At 50.5% G+C, this 19,868-nt stretch overlaps 1 protein-coding gene across 2 annotated transcripts in view; it reads right to left on the reverse strand.

The window, feature by feature from the left end:
* The window catches only part of PPP2R2D (protein phosphatase 2 regulatory subunit Bdelta), a 275,842-nt gene that overhangs the window by 141,411 nt on the left and 114,563 nt on the right, over positions 1 to 19,868 (reverse strand). For both annotated transcript variants that reach the window (XM_078643482.1, XM_078643483.1), the window contains one exon: positions 18,013 to 18,110. In XM_078643482.1, the coding sequence (XP_078499608.1) occupies positions 18,013 to 18,110 (98 nt within the window). The remainder of the gene's footprint in view (positions 1 to 18,012; positions 18,111 to 19,868) is intronic.

Genomic DNA, 19,868 nt, shown 5'->3' on the forward strand with positions numbered 1-19,868 from the left:
CCCCTAGCTTACGAGTGTAATGTGCCCTAGAGGGTACAGTTCGAGTTCTTTTTGATTTCGCATAGCAAGTTTTAATGCACTTAACAATCCACCTAGCAATACCTGATTTGGAGATAGGATTACCCTTCTGTGGCAGCGCAAAAGCAACAAAAAAGTTGTTTTGTTTTATGAAAAGATTTTGTTTTTTCAATGTAGTACAAAGGTGCTCTTCTGGCCTCTAATGTGTGTAGAGCTCGTTCTGCAACTAAATTAGGTTCAGGGAAGAATATAGGTAATCCTACCAACTGATTGATGTGAAATGCCGATACTACCTTAGGTAAAAATTTGGGGTTGGTACAAAGAACCACTTTGTCTCTGTGTAGGTGGAAAAAAGGTTTTGTATGTTTAATGCCTGTAGTTCACTCACTCTCCTTAATGAAGTGATTGCAATGAGGAAAGTGGTTTTCCAAGAGAGGAACTTTGGTTCACATTTGTGCATGGGCTTAAAAGGTGGGCCCATTCATCTTGTGAGGACTATGTTAAGATTCCAACCTGGAACAGGTGGGAGTCTTGGTGGAATTACTCTTTTTAGCCCTTTCATGAAAGCTTTGATCATGGGTACTCTAAACAACGACAAATGCTGTCTATTTTGTAGATATGTAGCTATTGCCACCAGGTGTAGTCTAATGGAGGTGTAAGCCAACGTTGACTGTTGCAAGTGTAGAAGATGATGTTTTGTAAGGATGCATCAAGAGGGTTGACATGACGGTTACCACAATAAATAACAAATCGCTTCCACTTAGCTGCATACCAGTCTCTTAAAGAAGGCCTGCCAGCCTCCTTAATGATAGTGATACATTTTGGTGGAATGTTCAAGTATCCAAACTCTAAGACTTCAGGAGCCAGATAGCGAGGTTAAGCTGCTTGGGATCTTGGTGTCTGATTTCTCCATGGCTCTGTGTGAGGAGACTGGGGGTTAAACATAGCTTTTGATGCAGAACCAGAGAGAGCTCCAACAGGGTTGTGAACCAAGGTTGATGTGCCCATGTGGGAGCTACCAGGATTAGTGTGAGAGATGTTTGCCTGAGCTTCTGAACCACTAATGGAATAAGTGGGAGAGGCGGAAAAGCGTAGTCAAATATCCCTGACCAGTTCATCCACAGTGCATTGCCCTTGGATTGCGGGTGTGGGTACCTGGAGGTGAAGCTTCAGCACTTTGCATTTTGGTGTGTGGTGAACAGGTCTATTATGAGGGACTACCCGACTTTGAAAGTATGGGATGGGAACAAGAGGGTGAAGTTTCCATTTGTGTATTTGCTGCCTGCTGAGGAGATCTGGATTTGGTGGTTTACTCCTGGGAGGCGTTCAGCTAGGAGATAACGTTTGTGGTGAAGGGCTAAGTGGAACAGTTGGAAAGAGTGTCCCCCCCCCCCCCTGTTTCTGTATGATGAAAGATGCCATAATTCCCAGTAGTTGCATATAATACAGAGCTGGAAGCCAATAATTGGGTTAAAACTGGAGAACTAAAGCCTGAATACTGCGAATTCTGGCTGTGCCTGAAAACGCCAGAGGTTTTTGAGTATCTAGCGTGGCTCTTAAGTAGTCTTGAGTATTGAGTGGTTGGAGATGTGTTTTTATCACATGGATTGTGAACCTTATTTGATGTAGTAACTGAATTGTTCTGAAAGTGTGCTGAAGACATGGCTGGTACATACTGGCTTTGATGAGCCAGTCGTCCAAGAATGGGAAGACACGGATGCTCTGTCTTCTCAGGTGAGCAGCTACTACCGCCAAACACTTTGTGAAGACTCTGGGAGCAGTGGTGACTCCGAACTGGAGTACCTTGAACTGGAAGTGTTGACCCTCTACCACAAACATGAGGAATTTGCGATGAGTGGGGTGGATTGGAATATGAAAACAGGCGTCTTAAATCTAGAGTAGACAGAAAGTCACCTTTCTGTAGAAGAGGTAGTACTTGTTGAAGTGTTACCAAGTGGAAATGATCTGACTGAATGTAAAGATTGAGTTCTCTGAGATGTAATATTGGTTTGAGAGAACCATCTTTTTTGGGTATTGGGAAGTAAAAAGAGTACACGCCCGACCCGTGATGATGTGGTGGTACGGACTCTATAGCCCCTTTCAGAAGGAGAGACTGCACCTCTTGTTTGAGGAGGTGTAGGTGATCTGGTGAAAGTTTGTGTTTCTTTAGTGGAATGTTTGGAGGAGTGTTGATGAACTCCAGGCAGTAACAGAAGAGATAATTTGTAGTACCCAATTGTCTTGTTATTGACTTCCAGAATGGTAGAACATCTGAAAGACTTCCCAGACAGGTGTTATGTGGTCGGCGGGAAGTGTAGGCAAGTCACAGTTTTGTATTGGAGGGGTTGGTGTGTGTGTTTGAACCCCTACCCTTCCTTTGTTACCTCTGTAACCACTAGAGGGAGAGGGTTGGTTATTGCCCTTGTAGGTGGAGGTGGTGTCCGAGGAGGTATTTTTGGAGCCTCCGCGGTAGAAAGAGCGCCAAAAGGAACCACAGCTTTGTGTTGACTGAAGGGCTCCCATGGTTTTGCCTACTTCAGTGTCTTTCTTCATCTTTTCTAGTTAAGAATCTACGACTGGGCAAAATAGGTGTTCCTTATCAAAGGGTGTATTCTATATGGAGGGTTGAACTTCGGGTTTGAACCCAGGTATGCGGAGCCAGGCAGGTCTCCTTAAAATGACGCTGGTGTTTACTGCTCTAGCAGCAGTGTCTGCAGCATCTAGGGAGCATATCTGATTGTGTGGTTAGAAATAAGTTGTCCTTCATGCACCAGGTCTTGTGCTTTAGACCTATGTTCCAGGGGCAAACATTGGATTAATTGTTCCATCTCGTCCCAGTGCACACGGTCGTATAGTGCTAGCAGCGCCTGAGTGTTAGAGATACGCCAGAAGTTTGCTGAATGAGAGGCCACCCCTTTCCCCGAAGCATCAATAAGTTTGGATTCTTAATATGGGGGTGGAGCATCTCTTGTAGTTTGGGAGTTGTCTTTTTTCCTTGCATTGGACACAACCATGGGGTCTAATGGTAATTGACCCCTTATATATACTGGGTCCAATGGTGCAGGCTTGTATTTCTTATCTACCCTGGAGGTAAGAATACGAGCCTTGGCAGGGTCGTTGAAGAGGTCATCTACATGCCTGATCATCCCTTTGAGCATGGGTAGTGTGTGTGATGACTTATGCTTGCTACTAAGGGTTTTAAAGAGGAAATCCTCTTCTATGGAGCTGCACCCCATGGTAGTTGACAGCTCTACCCAACAATTCAATGTAGCCTACACTGTCATCTGGTGGAGAAGGCTTGTTAGGGTACAGGTCAGGATCATTGCCTGTGGGCGAATTGATGTTGTAATCGTCCCATGGGTCTTGTAGTGGCTGATCATCATCACCATTGCCATCCCACTCATCCTGGTGCACAAGTTACTACTTGTGTAACGATATATCTGTAAGAGACATTAGTTAGTATTAGATTCCTTACCTTAGAATATCCCCAGGTGTCAGACTGGATCCGGAATTTTTTGCGTAGCAGTACCCTTGCGCGTCGGTAGGCGTCGTCTGCGGCTCCGCGTCCGTCGTCGGCGCCGTGATGACGTCGTCGGAGTACATAGACGCCGCCTCAGCGTGCTGATGTCAGTTCTTAGACACAGCTTTTCCGCGCCAGAAGCGCTGAGCCATGTTAAAAACGAATAGTTTTCTTACCTGTCGGTGTAGTTTTGCAGCTTGAAGATATTTCTGGATTCACTATGCTGTGCATTATTCCGCGGTCTTGTGGTTGGGTCCGGATTCGTAGTCTTTTTTTTTTTCTTTTCTTAGCCCAGGTGGGCGTCAGCGTCACACCCCCTTGGGTGTATTTCCGGTGACGTCGGCATGCTTCCTGCGGAAGCTCCCACTCTTGGGCGCCATCTTCGGGTTCTTTTTTTCCGTGTTTCTTTCGTTTCCGAAGTAATGGCAATGTTCTAATTAGTTGGTATTTTACCGCTTTGTACTTTTTAAATATCCTTTCTTTTGTTAACCACCTCTTCTCTCTCCAGCCTCATCTTTCTGGCGGAGGTGGGTGGGTTCGCTAGTGAATCCAGAAAGATCTTCAAGCTGCAAAACTACACCGACAGGTAAGAAAACTATTCGTTTTGCAGCGTGAATCTTTCTGGATTCACTATGCTGTGCATAGATTTTGTAGCGGTTTCTCATTTCTGTGGCGGTTGGGTGGAAGATGAGCGTTGGGTATTGAATATGTGCTGTAGCACCTTCTGTCCAACTTGAGCTTCCTTGTTCATCTGTATGTCCACACAGTAGTGCTTCGTGAACGTGTGCACCGAAGCCCATGTTGCCGCCAGGCATATGTCTTGTATGGGTGTGTTAGCCAGGAAGGCTATTGTAGCACCCTTTTTCCTAGTGGAGTGGGCACGTGTCCCCTCTGCTAGCTCTTGTCCTGCCCGCTTGTGGCAGAGTTGGATTGTCTGTGCGATCCATCGTGCAATGGTCTTTTTGGTTACTGCTTTTCCCATGTAACTGTTGGCGAATGACACAAAGAACTGAGTTGTCTTCCTGTGTCCCTTCGTCCTTTCGATGTAGTGCATGACTGCCCTTCTGGCGTCCAGGGTGTGCAGAGCTCGCTCTGCCGCAGTTGTTGGTTTTTGGAAAAAACTCGGTATCTGTATAGACTGGTTCATGTGAAATTTAGATACCACCTTCGGCATGAAGTTTGGGTCAGTCCTCATCACAACCCTGTCATTGTGTATTTGTATGTAGGGTTCTTGTAGCGTCAGAGCCTGAAGCTCGCTTACTCTGCGTAGGGACGTTATTGCAACCAGGAAAGCTGTTTTCATAGTTAGCATCTTTAAGGACGCCTTGTGGAGCGGTTCAAAGGGCCCTTTCATGAGTTCCGTTAGGACTATGTTCAAGTTCCATGCCGGTGGCGGCACCCGCTTGGGCGGTGCGATCCTTTTCGCCCCTTTTAGGAATCTCTTCACCACCTGTGACGTGAAGAAACTCCTGCAAGTTTCACCCCTTGTGTAGGCGACTATCGCTGCTAAGTGAACCCTCAAGGAGGATGAGCTAAGGTTCTTCTCTAGCAAGTGCGTCAGGTACTTTAGCACTGTGGAATCCTTCTTCATTTTATTGTGAAGTCTTTCTTGTCTACACCATATTGTGAACCTCTTCCATTTTGCCACATAGCACTTCCGAGTGCTAGGCCTTCTTGCCTCCCGCAGGACCTTCAGTGTACTTTCTGGCAATCTTAAATGTGCGAACTCTATGTCCTCAGGAGCCACGCTACTAGGCTCATGCTCTCTGGCTCTGGGTGTAGCACCTCTCCGTTCTGCATGGAGAGTAAGTCTTTCCGCCTGCTGAATCTGTGGTGTGCACACTGTGTCATCTCCATGATCTGCGAGTACCATGTCTGCCTCGCCCACTGTGGTGCGACCAGTATCAGTGTCATGTTGCTCGCTCTGCACTTGCTCAGTACTCTGTGCATCAGTGGTATCGGGGGAAAGGCGTAGGCAAATGTCCTTGACCAATCTATCCATAGGGCATTCCCTAGTGACCCTTCCTCGGGCTGCCTGGATGCGAAGTTTCGGCATTTTGCATTCTGGCGTGTGGCAAACAGGTCCACCGATGGAGTTCCCCATCTGTCGAATAGGCGCCTTGTCTCCTGAGCATTGAGCTCCCACTCGTGGGATGCCGATGTCTGCCTGCTGAGCCAATCTGCTTGTATGTTGTCCTTCCCTGGCAGGTGTATGGCCAGCAGGTCTATCTTGAGAGGGATGGCCCATCTCCATATCTCCTGCGCTAGCGTTGAAAGCGGGGCCGACTGGGTGCCCCCCTGCTTGTTGATGTAGAACATCGCAGTGGTGTTGTCTGTTTGTATCAACACCTTGTGCTTGTACAGTCTTGTTTGGAAGGCTTTCAGTGCAAGGAAGATCGTCTTCAATTCTAAGTAATTGATGTGCTTTGTGGCATCCGTCGGTGTCCACAGTCCCCTCACCTTGAGCTCCTCCATGTGAGCGCCCCATCCCTTCAGGGATGCGTCTGTGGTGATGGTCACTGTTGGCGTTGGGGGCGTTAGAGGCTTTCCCTTTGCTATGTTCTCCATGGTCCACCATGTCATCTCCTTCTGCACTGCGTGCGTTACAACCACTAGATCCTCCCAACTGCCTGTAGCTTGTGACCATTGCTCCTGTAGCCATTCTTGAATGGGTCTCATGTGGAGTCGTACATTCGGTACCAGGTGGATGCATGATGCCATCATCCCCATGATCTTGCTCGCAGTCCTCACTGTCCGAGCTTGTCCCTTCCGGTAGAGGCGAGTTTCCTTCACCAGCGCCCTCGCCCTCTTCTCGCTGGGGAACACCTTGCCCTGTAAGGTGTCGATCTGTGCTCCCAGGAAGATCTTCACTTGTCCCGGCTCCATTGATGATTTCTTCCAATGGATGGAGAACCCCAGGTTTATGAGCGTGCTGGTCACTGTATGTGCGTGCAGCTTGCATTTCTGGTATGAGTTTGCTTTCACCAGCCAGTCGTCCAGGTAAGGGTATACGTGTATTCCCTGCCTTCTTAGGTGCGCTGCGACTGCTGTTAGGCACTTTGTGAAAACTCTTGGTGCCGATTTTAGACCGAAGGCCAGTGTCGTGAACTGGTAGTGGCTTTCTCCGACGGTGAACCTGAGCATGTGCTTGTGCTTTCTGTTCATTGGGATGTGCAGGTATGCGTCTTTGAGGTCTATAGTGACCATGAAGTCCCCGATCTGCAACTGTGGGAGCACCTCTTGCAGGGAGGTAATTTTGAATTTTTGCGTTCTTATGAATTTGTTCACGAACCGTAAATCGAGAATGGGTCTCATTGTCTCGTCTACTTTTGGTACCAGGAAGTACGTTGAGTATACTCCTGTGTTTCTTTCCTTGAAGGGTACCCATTCTATGGCCTGCTTCTGCAGGAGTTCTCTTGCTTCTTCCTGAAGGCACTGCAGCTGCTTGCTTGCTAGTGGCTTTCTTTTTGGTTTTCTGCTTGTTGGCCTCGCCTCCAACTCTATGCAGTATCCGAATTGGATAATGTTGAGGATCCATTTGTCGGATGTGATTTCTCTCCACTCTTGGAGGTGGAATCTTAATCTTCCTCCCACTGGTGTCCTGTGGTCGTAGGTGTCTAGTTTGTCTTGACCCATCTGTACGTGCTGCCCCCTGGGGTCTTTTTTGCGGGCGGGCACACGGAGTTTTTTGAAGTCACTTGGAGGTGGGCTGCTGGCCCCCTCTTCTATTTTGTCCCCGTCCATTTCTCCCTCGAAAGGACTGGCCTCTTTGTTGGTACTGCCAGGGCTGCTTCTGATGACCCTGCTGACTCTGCGAGTCTGCCTGGTGCGTTTGCTGGAAAGCCTGGTGTGATGTACCTGGCTGGTTTCCGCCTCTCCCGCCGGGCCTCCGTGACGGGGTGCCCCTCTTGTTCCCTCTGAACTGCAATGCTCCCATGGATCTTGCTGTTTCGTTATCCTTCTTCAGTTGGCTGAGCTGTTCATCCACTGTTGGTCCGAAAAGCGTGCTGCCGTTGAACGGTGTGTTCAGGATACTGTGTTGCACTTCCGGTTTGAAACCGGATATTCTGAGCCAGGCGTGCCTCCTTTCCGTGACGCCCATCATCATGAGCCTGCTGGCGGTGTCTGCCCCATCCAGGGCCGTCTTAAGGCAAGAATTTGCCGCATTCTTTCCCTCTTCAACCAGCTTTTCGGCTTTCTGCCTGGCATCCTGGGGCAAGTCCTTCACCAACTGCCCTAGTCCCTCCATGATTTGGTACATGTGCCTGTTTATCAGGGCGTTGGAATTAGCCATGCGCCAGTGGGTCGCGGCATTCCGTTCGATCCTTCTGCCCACCAGATCCATCCTTTTGCTCTCCTTATCCGGTGGTGGCCCCGAGGTAGTGGGTACGTTAGCCCTCCTCCTTGCTGTGGCCGTGATAATGGAGTCTGCGGAGACCGTGCCCTGAATGTAGGCCGGGTCCTTTGTGGCATGCTTGTACTTTTTCTCAGTTCTGGGAGTTACTGCCTTGCATGTTGCGGGCTCCCTGAAAGCTTCCTTCCCCTGAGCCAAGACGCTCTCGAGCATTGGAAGGAACTGGCTCCTCGTTTGTGTTGGGAGCAATGTTTCTAGAAGGAAGTCTGCTTTCTGCTTCTCTTCGTCGAGCTTGAGCTTGAAAGCTGCTGCGGCAGATTGTATCACCGAGTTGTAGGCCCCGATGTCGTCCGGCGGCGAGGGCCTCGAGGGGTAGGTGTCGACCACCTCCTCCGGGCTGTCGGTGTCGACATCGATGTAATCTACCTCCTGAAGGTCCGAGGGTGCCGACTCGGTGTCTGTCCTGCCCTCCTCCTCCTCCCCATAGTTGTAACTATCGTAGGGGTTCTCGTACTCCTCCTGGTCGTCGATCACCTCGACGTCCTGGTCTTGTTCCTCGGTGACTTCGGCGATCTCCTCTTCCTCCTCGACCGGCTCCATCACCGGTGGCTTGGTCTTGTGAGGGATCGTGAAGGCTTTCATCTTTGCGTCGAAATCTTTCTTCCGCTGCATGATGTTCTCCATTTCTGCCTCGAGGCGCCTTCTCTTCTTTTCCATCTCGGCCGCGTGTTCCGCGTCGGATGGGTCGGCCGCTCTCTTCGGCGGAAGGCTCGTCGCCGTGCCTCTCGGAGTCGAAGTTTTCGACGTCGAACCGGATTTCGGTTCTCTGGTCGTCGTCAGTTTTGGGTCTTTCTCCCTCGGCGTCGATCGATCCTTTTCGGGGACGATTTTCGACGTTTTGTGCTGATCAGCAGCTCTCGGCGCCGGGGACTCCTTCTCGGAGGATCCGCTGGGCCTGGGAGTAGTCGCGGACGCCGCCTTTTTTGGCGTCGGCGCTTTCGGGGTCTTGCCCTCGATCTTTCTAGACTCAGAGTCTCTCGGGTTCTTGGGGGCCGCAGAGTCTTTTACCTTGTCAGAAGTCTTCGTGTAATCGGTCTCTACGACCGTGTAGCTGTCGTCTTCGGCGGCAGCGTTGTCTTCTTCCTTGGAGGACATCCCCAGCTCGTAGAGTGACGGAGTCGGGGCCTTCCCCTGCAGGGCGGCGTGTGCTACCCTCTGCCTCTCTCTCACACGAAGGGTCTTCGGGGTGAAGGCGGAATAGGCGTTGCAGTCTCCGCTTTCGGGTCCACCGGTAGGCAAAGGTTGCATACCGGGTGCTGGTCCTTCTGCGCGTACTTGTGGTGGCAGTTACGGCAGAACTTGAACGGCGTGTTGTCCATCCTCGAGCGTCCAGGGCCTCTCTGGTCGCGTGTTCGTCGACGGTCGTCGAAGATCTCGATGGAAAACGCCTTATCCTTGCTGGTTTCTCGTCGATGAAGTCCCCTGGAGTCTTCAGATGACTTCTCCTCGTCTTTTCTGTATTTTCTTGCTTCTTTCTCCAAAAATGTCTGGACCCCAAACGGGAACGATCCAGACCCGACCGCGGAAAAAAAGAATCTGAAGATTGCGCCCAAGAGTGGGAGCTTCCGCAGGAAGCATGCCGACGTCACCGGAAATACACCCAAGGGGGTGTGACGCCGACTAAGAAAAAAAAAAAAAAAAAAAAAAAAAAGAAAAGACTACGAATCCGGACCCCATCCACAAGACCGCGGAATAATGCACAGCATAGTGAATCCAGAAAGATTCACGCTGCAAAACCAACACTGGTGCCATTGAAACTAGGGCCCTCAAAGGGGGTAACCCTAACCCTAGATATCGGTTCGCAGAACGGGGAGGATGGGTGAGTCGGTAAGGAATCTAATACTAACTAATGTCTCTTACAGATATATCGTTACACAAGTAGTAACTTGTGCATCTGAAAGAGACACGTTAGTATTAGATTCCTTACCTTAGAATAGATACCCCAGCAATACCAACCCTGGTGGTGGGTCTGCGAACCAATAATCACACCAGAAACTCCGGGAGGACAGAACGGCCAAAGAAGCCATCCCTCTGGACTTGGCTGTCCAGGCAGAGTTGTGCAAACGTGTGCAGCGATGCCCACGTAGCTGCCTGACAGATGTCTTGTAAGGGCACTCCCCGGCCCAGGGCAGTTGTAGTCGCCGTGGCTCGGGTAGAATGAGCCCGCAATCCAACAGGGGGCTCCTTTTTAGCCAAGGAGTAACATGCCTGGATACACAAGATGATCCACCGGGAGATGGTCCTCTTGTGCACCGCTTTCCCCTTCTTAGCGCCCACGTAAGCTACAGAGTTGGTCATCCACCCGGAACTGGCGTGTGCGATCCAAGTAGAATGAGAGCACACGTTTTGGGTCCAGACGATGGAGCCGCTCTTTCTCTTTAGAGGGATGCGGTGGCAGGAAGAAGGTTGGCTAGGTGATAGACTGCCCGATGTGGAAGGCCGTGACAACCTTGGGCAGGAAAGATGGCTTAGTGCACAACACCACTTTGTCCGGATGGACATAAAGGAAAGATGGAGTACAAGAAAGGGCCTGGAGCTCACTCACTCTCCTGGCAGAGGTGATGGCAACCAGGAAAGCAGTCTTCAGAGTAAGAAGGCGGAGAGGACAGTTGTGAAGTGGCTCAAAGGGAGCGCACATCAGAAACGTGAGAACCAGGTTCAAGTCCCACTGGGGCATCACAAACGGAACAGGAGGGAATGTGTGTGTGATGCCCTTTAGAAATCCATTTACAATAGGTGACTTGAACAAAGAAGGTTGATCAGGCAGCCTCAGAAAGGCTGAAAGCGGCAGAAAGGTAGCCCTTGATAGTGCCCAGAGCAGAGCCCTGCTGGGCAAGAGAAAGCAGGAAGAGAAGAACCTCAGAGAGGGGCAGCAAGAGTATCCACAGCCTTTGCTGTGCACCATGCCACAAATCGTTCCACCTGCAGGCGTATACCGACTTTGTGGAGGGACGCCTAGCTGCTAGAATGACGTTACAGACTTCGCCGCTCAATCTCCAAGCATGGAGGTGGAAACTGGACAGGTTCGGGTGGAGGACCGTCCCCTGCTGCTGCGACAGAAGGTCCTCTTGAAGAGGCAGACGAACCGGGGGATCGACTGACATACAGAGTAGCTCGGGATACCAGTACCTTCGTGCCCAGTCCGGAGCCACAAGGATGACTTGGGCCCGGTTGCGCTTGATCTTCAGCACTCTGGGCAGAAGTGGTATAGGCGGAAAGGCGTACAACAGACCGCAACTCCACTCACGACGAAAAGCGTCTCCGAGCGAGTGCCGCCTGGGAAATTCCAACGCGCAGAACTGATGACATTGCGCGTTCTCTTCGGTGGCGAATAGATCTAACCAAGGCTCTCCCCACTGCTGAAAGAGGCCTTGCGTCACGTCCGAGTTCAGACGCCATTCGTGATCCATCATGCACCGACGGCTGAGCTCGTCCGTCCTGGCATTCAGAGAACCTGCCAGGTGTTGAGCCACCAGGGTCACGACCTGGCGTTCCAGCCATTGCCAGAGGCGCAGATCCTCCTGGCAAAGGGCCCACGACCCCACCCCGCCCTGTTTGTTGCAGTACCACATGGCGGTGGTGTTGTCCGTGAACACCTGCACTACACTCCCCCGGAGAGAGGGGAGGAATGCCTTCAGTGCCAGACGAATCGCCCGTAACTCCAACAGGTTGATGTGAAGCCGGGCCTCCGCCGGAGACCAGAGGCCTCTGATCTCCGCCTCTCCCATGTGGCCTCCCCAGCCCTGGAGGGACGCGTCCGTCACAACTACGTGCTCCGGTTGGGGAAGGGAGAGGGATCTGCCGCTGACCCAATCGCAGTCCGTGAGTCACCACTGCAACTGTCTCTCAGTGCCCTCCGAGATCAGGACGTGGTCGGACAGGTTGCCCTGATGCTGGGCCCACTGAAACTTCAGGTCCCACTGCAGAGCCCGCATCCGCCACCTGGCGTGATGCACCAGTAGGACGCAGGAGGCCATCAGCCCCAGAAGCTGCAGCGTCAACCTGACCGAGACCCGGGATAACGGCTGGAAGATGGGAATCAGAGTCTGAATATCCAGGACCCGCTGTTCGGATGGATAAACCCGAAACCGCGCCGAGTCGAGAACCGCTCCGATGAAGAGGAGCTTCTGAGAGGGGCACAGGTGTGACTTCGGCACATTGATGGAGAACCCCAGCTGGTGCAGGAAATCTGCCGTAGTCTGGAGGTGGCTGACGACTGTCAGGGGCGAGCCCGCCTTCAACAACCAGTCGTCGAGGTAGGGGAAGACTGAAACCCCTAACCTGCGCAGATGAGCTGCGACCACCGCCATCACCTTTGTGAACACCCGTGGGGCGCTGGTAAGGCCGAAGGAGAGCACGGTATACTGAAAGTGCTCGTGGCCAACCGTGAACCGCAGGTAGCGCCGGTGGGCCAGCAGGACGGGGATGTGGAAATAAGCGTCCTGCAAGTCCAACGCTACCATCCAGTCTCCTGGGTCCAGGGCAGCTAGGACCTGAGCCAGTGTCAGCATCTTGAAATTCTCCTTTCGGAGGAAGCCGTTGACGTTCCGTAGGTCCAAGATAGGGCGTAGGCCCCCTTTGCCCTTCTTGGGTACCAGAAAGTAGTGGGAGTAGCAACCACACCCTACTTCTGGCCCAGGAACGCGCTCGATGGCCCCCTTGGCCAAGAGGGCCGTAACTTCCTCCTGCAGAAGTCGCAAATGATCCCCCGATACACGGTGGTTCTGCGGTGGCATGGCTGGAGGAGGCGCCTCGGAGGGGAGGTGTAGCCCCTTCGGACGTTCTGCAGCACCCACCTGTCCGATGTGACGGTTCGCCGGTGATGGCGAACCCTGCCCCCCACTGGCGTCACATGGGCCTGAAAGCACGGACTAGGAGGGTTTTGAGGCAGATGCTGCGGGGGAAGGTGTGGACTGACCTCACCGTTGTCCCCGACCGCCACCACGGCGGTTTCCACGGCCGCCACCGCGTTGGGTATTACCCTGCGGAGCGTGGCTGGCAGCACGTGTGGGTTCACCCCTTCCGTGGCCACGAAAGGAATGAAAGGCAGCCGATTGCTGGCGCGGGGCCGAGAGGCCCAAGGACTTGGCCGTAGCCCTGGAGTCATTAAAGCGCTCAAGCGCATGGTCTGCCTTGTTGCCAAAAAGGCGACGGCCATCAAACAGCATGTCCATCAGTGTGTTTTGGACATCGGCCGAAAAGTTGGCGGACCTCAACCAGGCGTGACGTCTGACCGCCACTGTCGTTGCCAACGCTCCACCTAGTGAGTCGGTGGTATCCAGCCCACACCGGATAGAATATTTGGCTGCATCCCGGCCGTCCACAAGGGCTTGGCCGAGTTTGGCCCGTACCTCCAACGGAACTCTGGCAGCACTTCCGCAACCGTATCCCACAGGGAGTGGGTGTAACGGCCCAAGAGGCACGCGGTGTTGGAAGACTGCAGTCCCAGACTAAGGGATGAGAAGATCTTTTTACCATACTGCTCATACCTCTTGGATTCCCTGTCCGGCGGAGCCGACGGGAACGCGGTCTGGGAATTGGAGGCCTGGATAACCAGGCTCTCTGGGGTGGGTGGACAGAAAACATGGGTCGCCCGGGGCCGGGCGGTGCCGTCTGGCCACGTTCCTATCTACGGGCGAACCAGTAGCGGGCTTGGACCAAGTGCCCAAAAGAACGTCGGTTAAGGCCTCATTAAACGGCAGCAGAGGCTCGTCCGAGCAGGACTGCGGCTTAAGGACCTCGGTGAGGAGGTTAGTCCTCACGGCCGCGACGGGGAGCTCAAGGCCCAAGGCCTTGGCCGGCCTGATCAACACCACACTATAGGTTGCCCCCTCCTCCGTAGCCACGGTAGGAGGCGAGACAAAGCCAGTGTCAGGCGAAGTGTCTATACCACTGGCCTCCCCAAGTTCCTCTGCCCAGTCCTCTTGAGACTGGCATTCATGTGCCAGAGGGTCCTCAGACCCCTCCCACTCCCCTCATCACCCATCTCCTGCTATTCAGGGTTAGGAAAGGATGGGGCCGGTTCATGGAAAACGAATTCTCCGAACGGCGTCTGAAGCGGCGCCGCACCGGCGCCGGGTCGAGGGAGGCGTCGGGGACGGCGCCGCCCGAGGACGGCGCCGGGGGTGACACCCGAGGGGTCGGCGCCGAGGAGGTCGTCAAATCCACCGGCGACGACCCGGATCTGGAACCGGATCCAGTGGGGCCCTGCGGTGCCGGAGCCCCTGACCCGCTAGGACCCCCAGACGGGACCGCTGGGCCCGAAGGCGCCACGGAGCCCGTCGGAGGAGAGAGAGACCTCATGGCCATGAGGAACCGCTCAATCTCCTCCGGCGTCGCGTTAGGCCCAGGGACCGTAGGGTATGAAGCCGGACGCGGCGACTCCGACGGAGCCGCGGGGGCGGTGCCACCTGAACCCCCGGCCGCGTCACGCGAGCGTCGGGGGGGGAGTCGGAAGAGCGATGACGTCTCTTCGACTTCTTGTGCTTACCTGACGACTTCGACCCTGAGGAGTGATGTCGACTCCCGGAGCTATGATGGCTCCGCTCCCGCGACTGGTCCCTCGACCTCCGTCCGGACCGGGACCTCTCTTGGCACGGGGCAGACTGCCGGAGTTCGAGTCGCTTACGGGACCGCTCCCGTCTAGCCTTCGAAGTCAGGGCCCGAAGACAGTGGAGACACCGACTGTGAGGGTCCGTGACCGACATCAGCCGGTCGCAATCCTCACAGGGCTTAAAACCAGGCATCCCTACCGGCACCGTATCGGAGTCGAAGACTCGAAAAAGGAGATCAAAAAGAGTTAGTCAAAAAGTGACCAAGGTACCACTTTTTCCAGATCTGCGCTGCTGGCGCGGAAAAAAGAACTGACGTCAGCACGCGGAGGCGAAGTCTAAGTACTCCGACGACGTCATCACGGCGCCGACGGACGCGGAGCCGCAGATGACGCCTACCGACGCGCAAGGGTACTGCTACGCAAAAATTTCCGGATCCAGTCTGACGCCTTGGGATATTCTAAGGTAAGGAATCTAATACTAACGTGTCTCTTTCAGATTGTCAGGTTTATGTTATTGTGAATTTTCAGGTGAAACTGGTTGAAAATGAGAAGGAGGTGATAGAAGAGGGGAAGGGTCAATTCCAACAGTTCTCTTCTTCAAAGGAATGTGATATTCCTATTCTGTATCAGTCCTTCTCTTTAAAGTCACTTTAGTGTTGATGTGTCCAGTCTTTGGATGAATATACAAAACTTTCTGTTTCGGATCCGGTTTGTCGATCGGAGCATCTAAACTGTGGTTTTTTTAGGTGATTTCGGCACATCTGACTGTATTGATGCCAAATGTTTTGGTGCCAGAGTCTTAGGCGTTGGTGTCTTCGGATCCGAAGTGTGTTTTGCTGTCGAATGGTGTGGGTCAGAGCCGGACTTGTGTTTGGGGTGAGTCTTTTCGGAGCCGGAAGGCTTTTTAGTAGGCTTCGGTGCCGAGCCGGAAGATGGGGCATCGGAAGTGTGGTCTCAGTGCCGACTGGGAACAGAGGGCATGAGTTGGACCAGAGTCTTCTTTTTATGTGGAATTGGATCTTGGGACAAAGGGGGGAGGCTCTGTACTCTCAGTACGTTCTCCATGTGGGATGTCTTCCTCTTGGTCGGAGTCGAGCTCTGAGATGGGGATCCACTCCTGCTTCCCCTCGGTTCCCCTGGCCTCTATGGCCACTTCGTCCGATTGTTGCCCAAAGATGTCCGGAATGGAGCTTGTGTGCTGGCTCTGCATGTCACGACGTCAAGCCTGACAGCTGCGAAGTGTCTTCTTGGAGCAGAAAGCCTGGCGTGCGTCGCAGTCCTGTTCTCTGTGTTCGGGAGACAAACACAGGTTACGCAATTAGTGTGAGTCGGTGCGTGGGTATTTCGCGTCACAACGAGGGCAGAATTTGAAGGAAGTCTGTTCCATCGACTGCGAGTTAGCCCGATGCGGGTAGACTTGATGGCCTTCCACGAGCTTTCCAATCGAAAGATAGTTTTAATAAGTAAATACAATACGCGATTGCAAGGGAGACGCGATCGGAAACAATACCGTCAACGGTGAGTGTCATGCGCACCGAGGGAATAAAAGGAATGGTGTTGAACCGGATCGCATTAATTTACTTCCGAACCTGATGGCGGAAAGAAAAAAACAATCTAATAAATGGAGTGGATGCCCATGTGCACTATCACCGAAAGGAGGAGTCAACTACCTTGTGACTGGAAAAGACTTCTTCGAAGAAAACATTGGGCAAACATCCAGACCCAACACTAGATGGCGGGCTATGCACAGCATGTGATCTACAGCTCCCATGCCTCGAACCCTTCATTTCTCAAAACTGATTTTCATCACAAAACACCCACTTGCAACACAAAGGTCTTGCTTTCTTCCAAATTCGATGTAATTCTGTTTAGCCGCTGTTTTCCTATGGGGAGAACGCATTTAGGGACTCGCCTTTTTTTCTTCTCCATCTCTTGACAGAAACTCCCCCCACCCCCACAACCCAACCCCCACTGAAACGTTTCAAGAAGGAGCCAAGGAGGATAAACTTTTGTTGAAGAGTTTTGTGAGAAAATTATCTGATTTCACCAAAGGACCACTAACAGCTGAGACAACAATTAGTAGATATGTCTTGTCTACAAACAGTTTTTCAATGCCTATTAAGGGAGACCCAATGTGGACTATGTAATACTTACAACAGGCTTTACGATTGGTTGGCTTTCTCATGATCTAATTTGCTTGCTTCTAATGTGTTTCTTTCCTGTTCCCCTGGAACAAAGCTTCATTACCATCCACCTGACTGGGTGGCTTGTATCTTTCCACTGCCTACACTAGAACAACGTTTTCCTTCAGTAATAAATGCTAAGCCTGAGTGTTCTTGCTCTCATACTCTTTAGTTGATCCCCACCGAAATCTCCCTCCCTATGTTGCAATCACTTTTCCACCTCCAGTTGGTCCATTGTGTCCCCTACCCCTTCAGGGCCCAATTAAGAGTTTCTGCGGTGCGAGGGCGGGTGGTACTCCACCGTGGTGGCCTCGCACTGCCTACACATGGTGTTCCCAGGGCAGAGCCTCTTTAAAAGGCTGTGGTGCCTTTGAAAGGCAGTGCAAAGGGAATGCCTCACAAGGTTCAGCAGTGGCTTTGCTTCCACTTCAGAGTTAAATGAAAAAAAACTGTGTGTGTGTGTGGTCCCTTGCTTTTCTTCTCCACATTTGTGTTCTTTCTGCTCTGCCAGATTCTTCCAGCAGTCACTTCTGGCGGACTCAGACTGCAGAAAAGGGAGCGCTTTCTTCCGCTGGGAATTTAACTCTAAACCATCAGACCTTAATCTGAGACCCTGGTAGAAGGCCCCCTCTTTTCGACACATCTCTGATGGTCCCGGTTTGGCTTTTTCGATCAGGGAACCAGTTCTTTGGCTGTATGTTGTCTGAACAGATGCAACATTGTTCACACATGCTCTATATTTTTGTCCAGGTTTGCTTCTTATGAACAATTGTTTGGCCCAGCATGCGAGGGGTCATACACCACTGGCCACTCCATTACGCCCTTCTTTTTTTTTGCTTTGATAATTCTAGGAAATTTGTCAAAGCTCTAGAGAAGCGCATCCACATCTCAGTATAAAAGCCAAATACCATGAACATGTTCTGTTTGCATTTAATATTTAATTTGAGAAAAACCATTCTGTGTGGTATAGGTTACACACAGATCCGAAAAACAAGAAAGTGCTATTTTAAGTATTTTTAAAATGTAGTGCTTTCCCTTTATGAGTGAACATAGCGAAAGGATGAATGTTTACCCCAGACGCCAAATTATCAATTATACCTCGATTCTCAAAGTGAAACTCAGAGAATTTCAGAGCGTGTTAATCTATGAATGATCCCTAGCTGGGCTACCAAAGACTACTAGTCACACTAGAGTACATATGGAAGAGTTTGAGAAAGAAAACAGGCATGTCCTGTATATTTAATAATCTGTAAAGGTCTGGAGAAATGGATTAAACGGGTAGATGCAAAGAAGGCTAAATATATAGAACTAAAAAAGCACTGACCTCTTGCTCTCTTTGGAATATAACAACTCTGCCACCTTTGTCTCCAGTTGCAAGAAGATCACCAGTCAAATTGAACTCGACTGTTGAAATTATGTCAGCTGTAAAAATCAATTGAACAGTTAAATAATTATTCATTTAGTTAACAACAGTTTTACATTTGAGTAACAGTTGACGTAATTTGGAGTTCACAAAGAAACGGATTCAAATACGATTAAACAAATTCACTAACAGAAGACATTTAAGGAATGGAAAGACTGGATTTTAATTTTGCAAAATTGAACAATGGTAAAAAGAAAGCTTCTCTGGTGAAATATTACGATAAATATAAACTTGTCCAACACCACCATGTTAGATGTGGTAGTTAAAGCCAACAAAGCGTAAAGTAATTGAACTGTATTTGGTTAATAAATGTTATGCATGATCTCATCACCCAACCTTGGAGTGAGATTTGGTGATTAATGTAGAATTTGAATAGGAATTTAATAATTTCAAAAAGAATACAAACCTTATGTTTGCCAAATCATGTTATGGCTACAACAGACATCAAGAATAGCTACCAAACATTGCTAACATTAAACTAATAATCAGGCTACATCCCAGCTTGATCTTTCAAGCTGAACATCATTCTGACAACCATAAACGTAGGATCTTCCTTTGTACAAGTTATCCTATTTAATGTAACTTTCTTGAAAATAAGAAAATGTTTTTAAGTACAGATGAATAATACTTCGTTTATTTTTGCAAAATGAAATGTAATACCATTACAATGCTGAAAGAATAACGTACCCTCCTAAGAATTCAATATCTATTTAGCCATTAAAAAGGTAAGCCTCGCTCTAGAGTGGCCAATACTATGCATCTTCCTCAATAAAATCAAGAGCGGCAAAGGTGTACAGAGTGAAACTAACTCTGAACAAAACCAGACACGATGCAAAGGTAGCCAGCACCACTGCAATAACATGCTGACCTGGTGATACCAGTCATCAGAGGCAAAACACAAACCATTAAAGCAGAGAACAAAGCCAAACAAATAAAGCACAATGAAGCCACAGAAGCTGTGCATGATCTGGAGTCTTTAGAATTAAAAGCAATGATAATTCAAAAAGCCAATGGTAGCTTATGGGATCTACTAACCTGGGAACTTTGAACCATTCACGGATGAGGAACAGAGGCGCACAGTCATCTAAAAATAAGCGATTCATCCAAGAGGTCTAACTAAAAGCCCATTCTTTTTCAGGGTAATATTGGAATGTATAGCCAAGAAGGCCTTGACATAGTCAGAAATGTCTAAGCAGCGTTCCTACTGTGGTGTCAAGTTTTCTTGCAAAAACTCATGAGTTGCACCACCAATCAGATGAATATGCGGAGTTTGAGTTTAATGAAGGCGACGGGTGATTGACACCCGTCCTCACTAGATGAAGCTCTTAGTAGTGCCAAAAAGGTATTCAATGTTGCTCCTGGTTATCTAAAGATTTCCAGATCTATAGGAAAATGTCATTATACATCAGTGCATGGTTCTGGATGGAGGATCAATATTCACATACTAAGCTCAGGCATTCAGCAAAACGTTCAGTTACACGGGGTCCTGATATTTCTGTGTAGGCACCTGATCTTCCTTTGACCAGAGGTCATTCTACACTTCCCAGACAGGGGTTACGATTCTTAGGAACAAGCAGTAGTGAACCCCAGATGCAGGTAGTCTAGTTCTCTTTAACTGCTTCAGCGCTACCGCGTTTACCTGCTGTGCGCTGAAGAAGTAGAAAATGGCTTGTTTGTGACAAAGCCAGCTCGTCATGAGCGCAGGGCAGGTAACGCCCATGACGAGCTGGCTTTGTCATTAGCGTCGAAGTGGTTAA

Source organism: Lissotriton helveticus, chromosome 5_1 (genome assembly GCF_964261635.1).
Source record: "Lissotriton helveticus chromosome 5_1, aLisHel1.1, whole genome shotgun sequence".
In the NCBI taxonomy this organism is placed as follows: domain Eukaryota; kingdom Metazoa; phylum Chordata; class Amphibia; order Caudata; family Salamandridae; genus Lissotriton; species Lissotriton helveticus.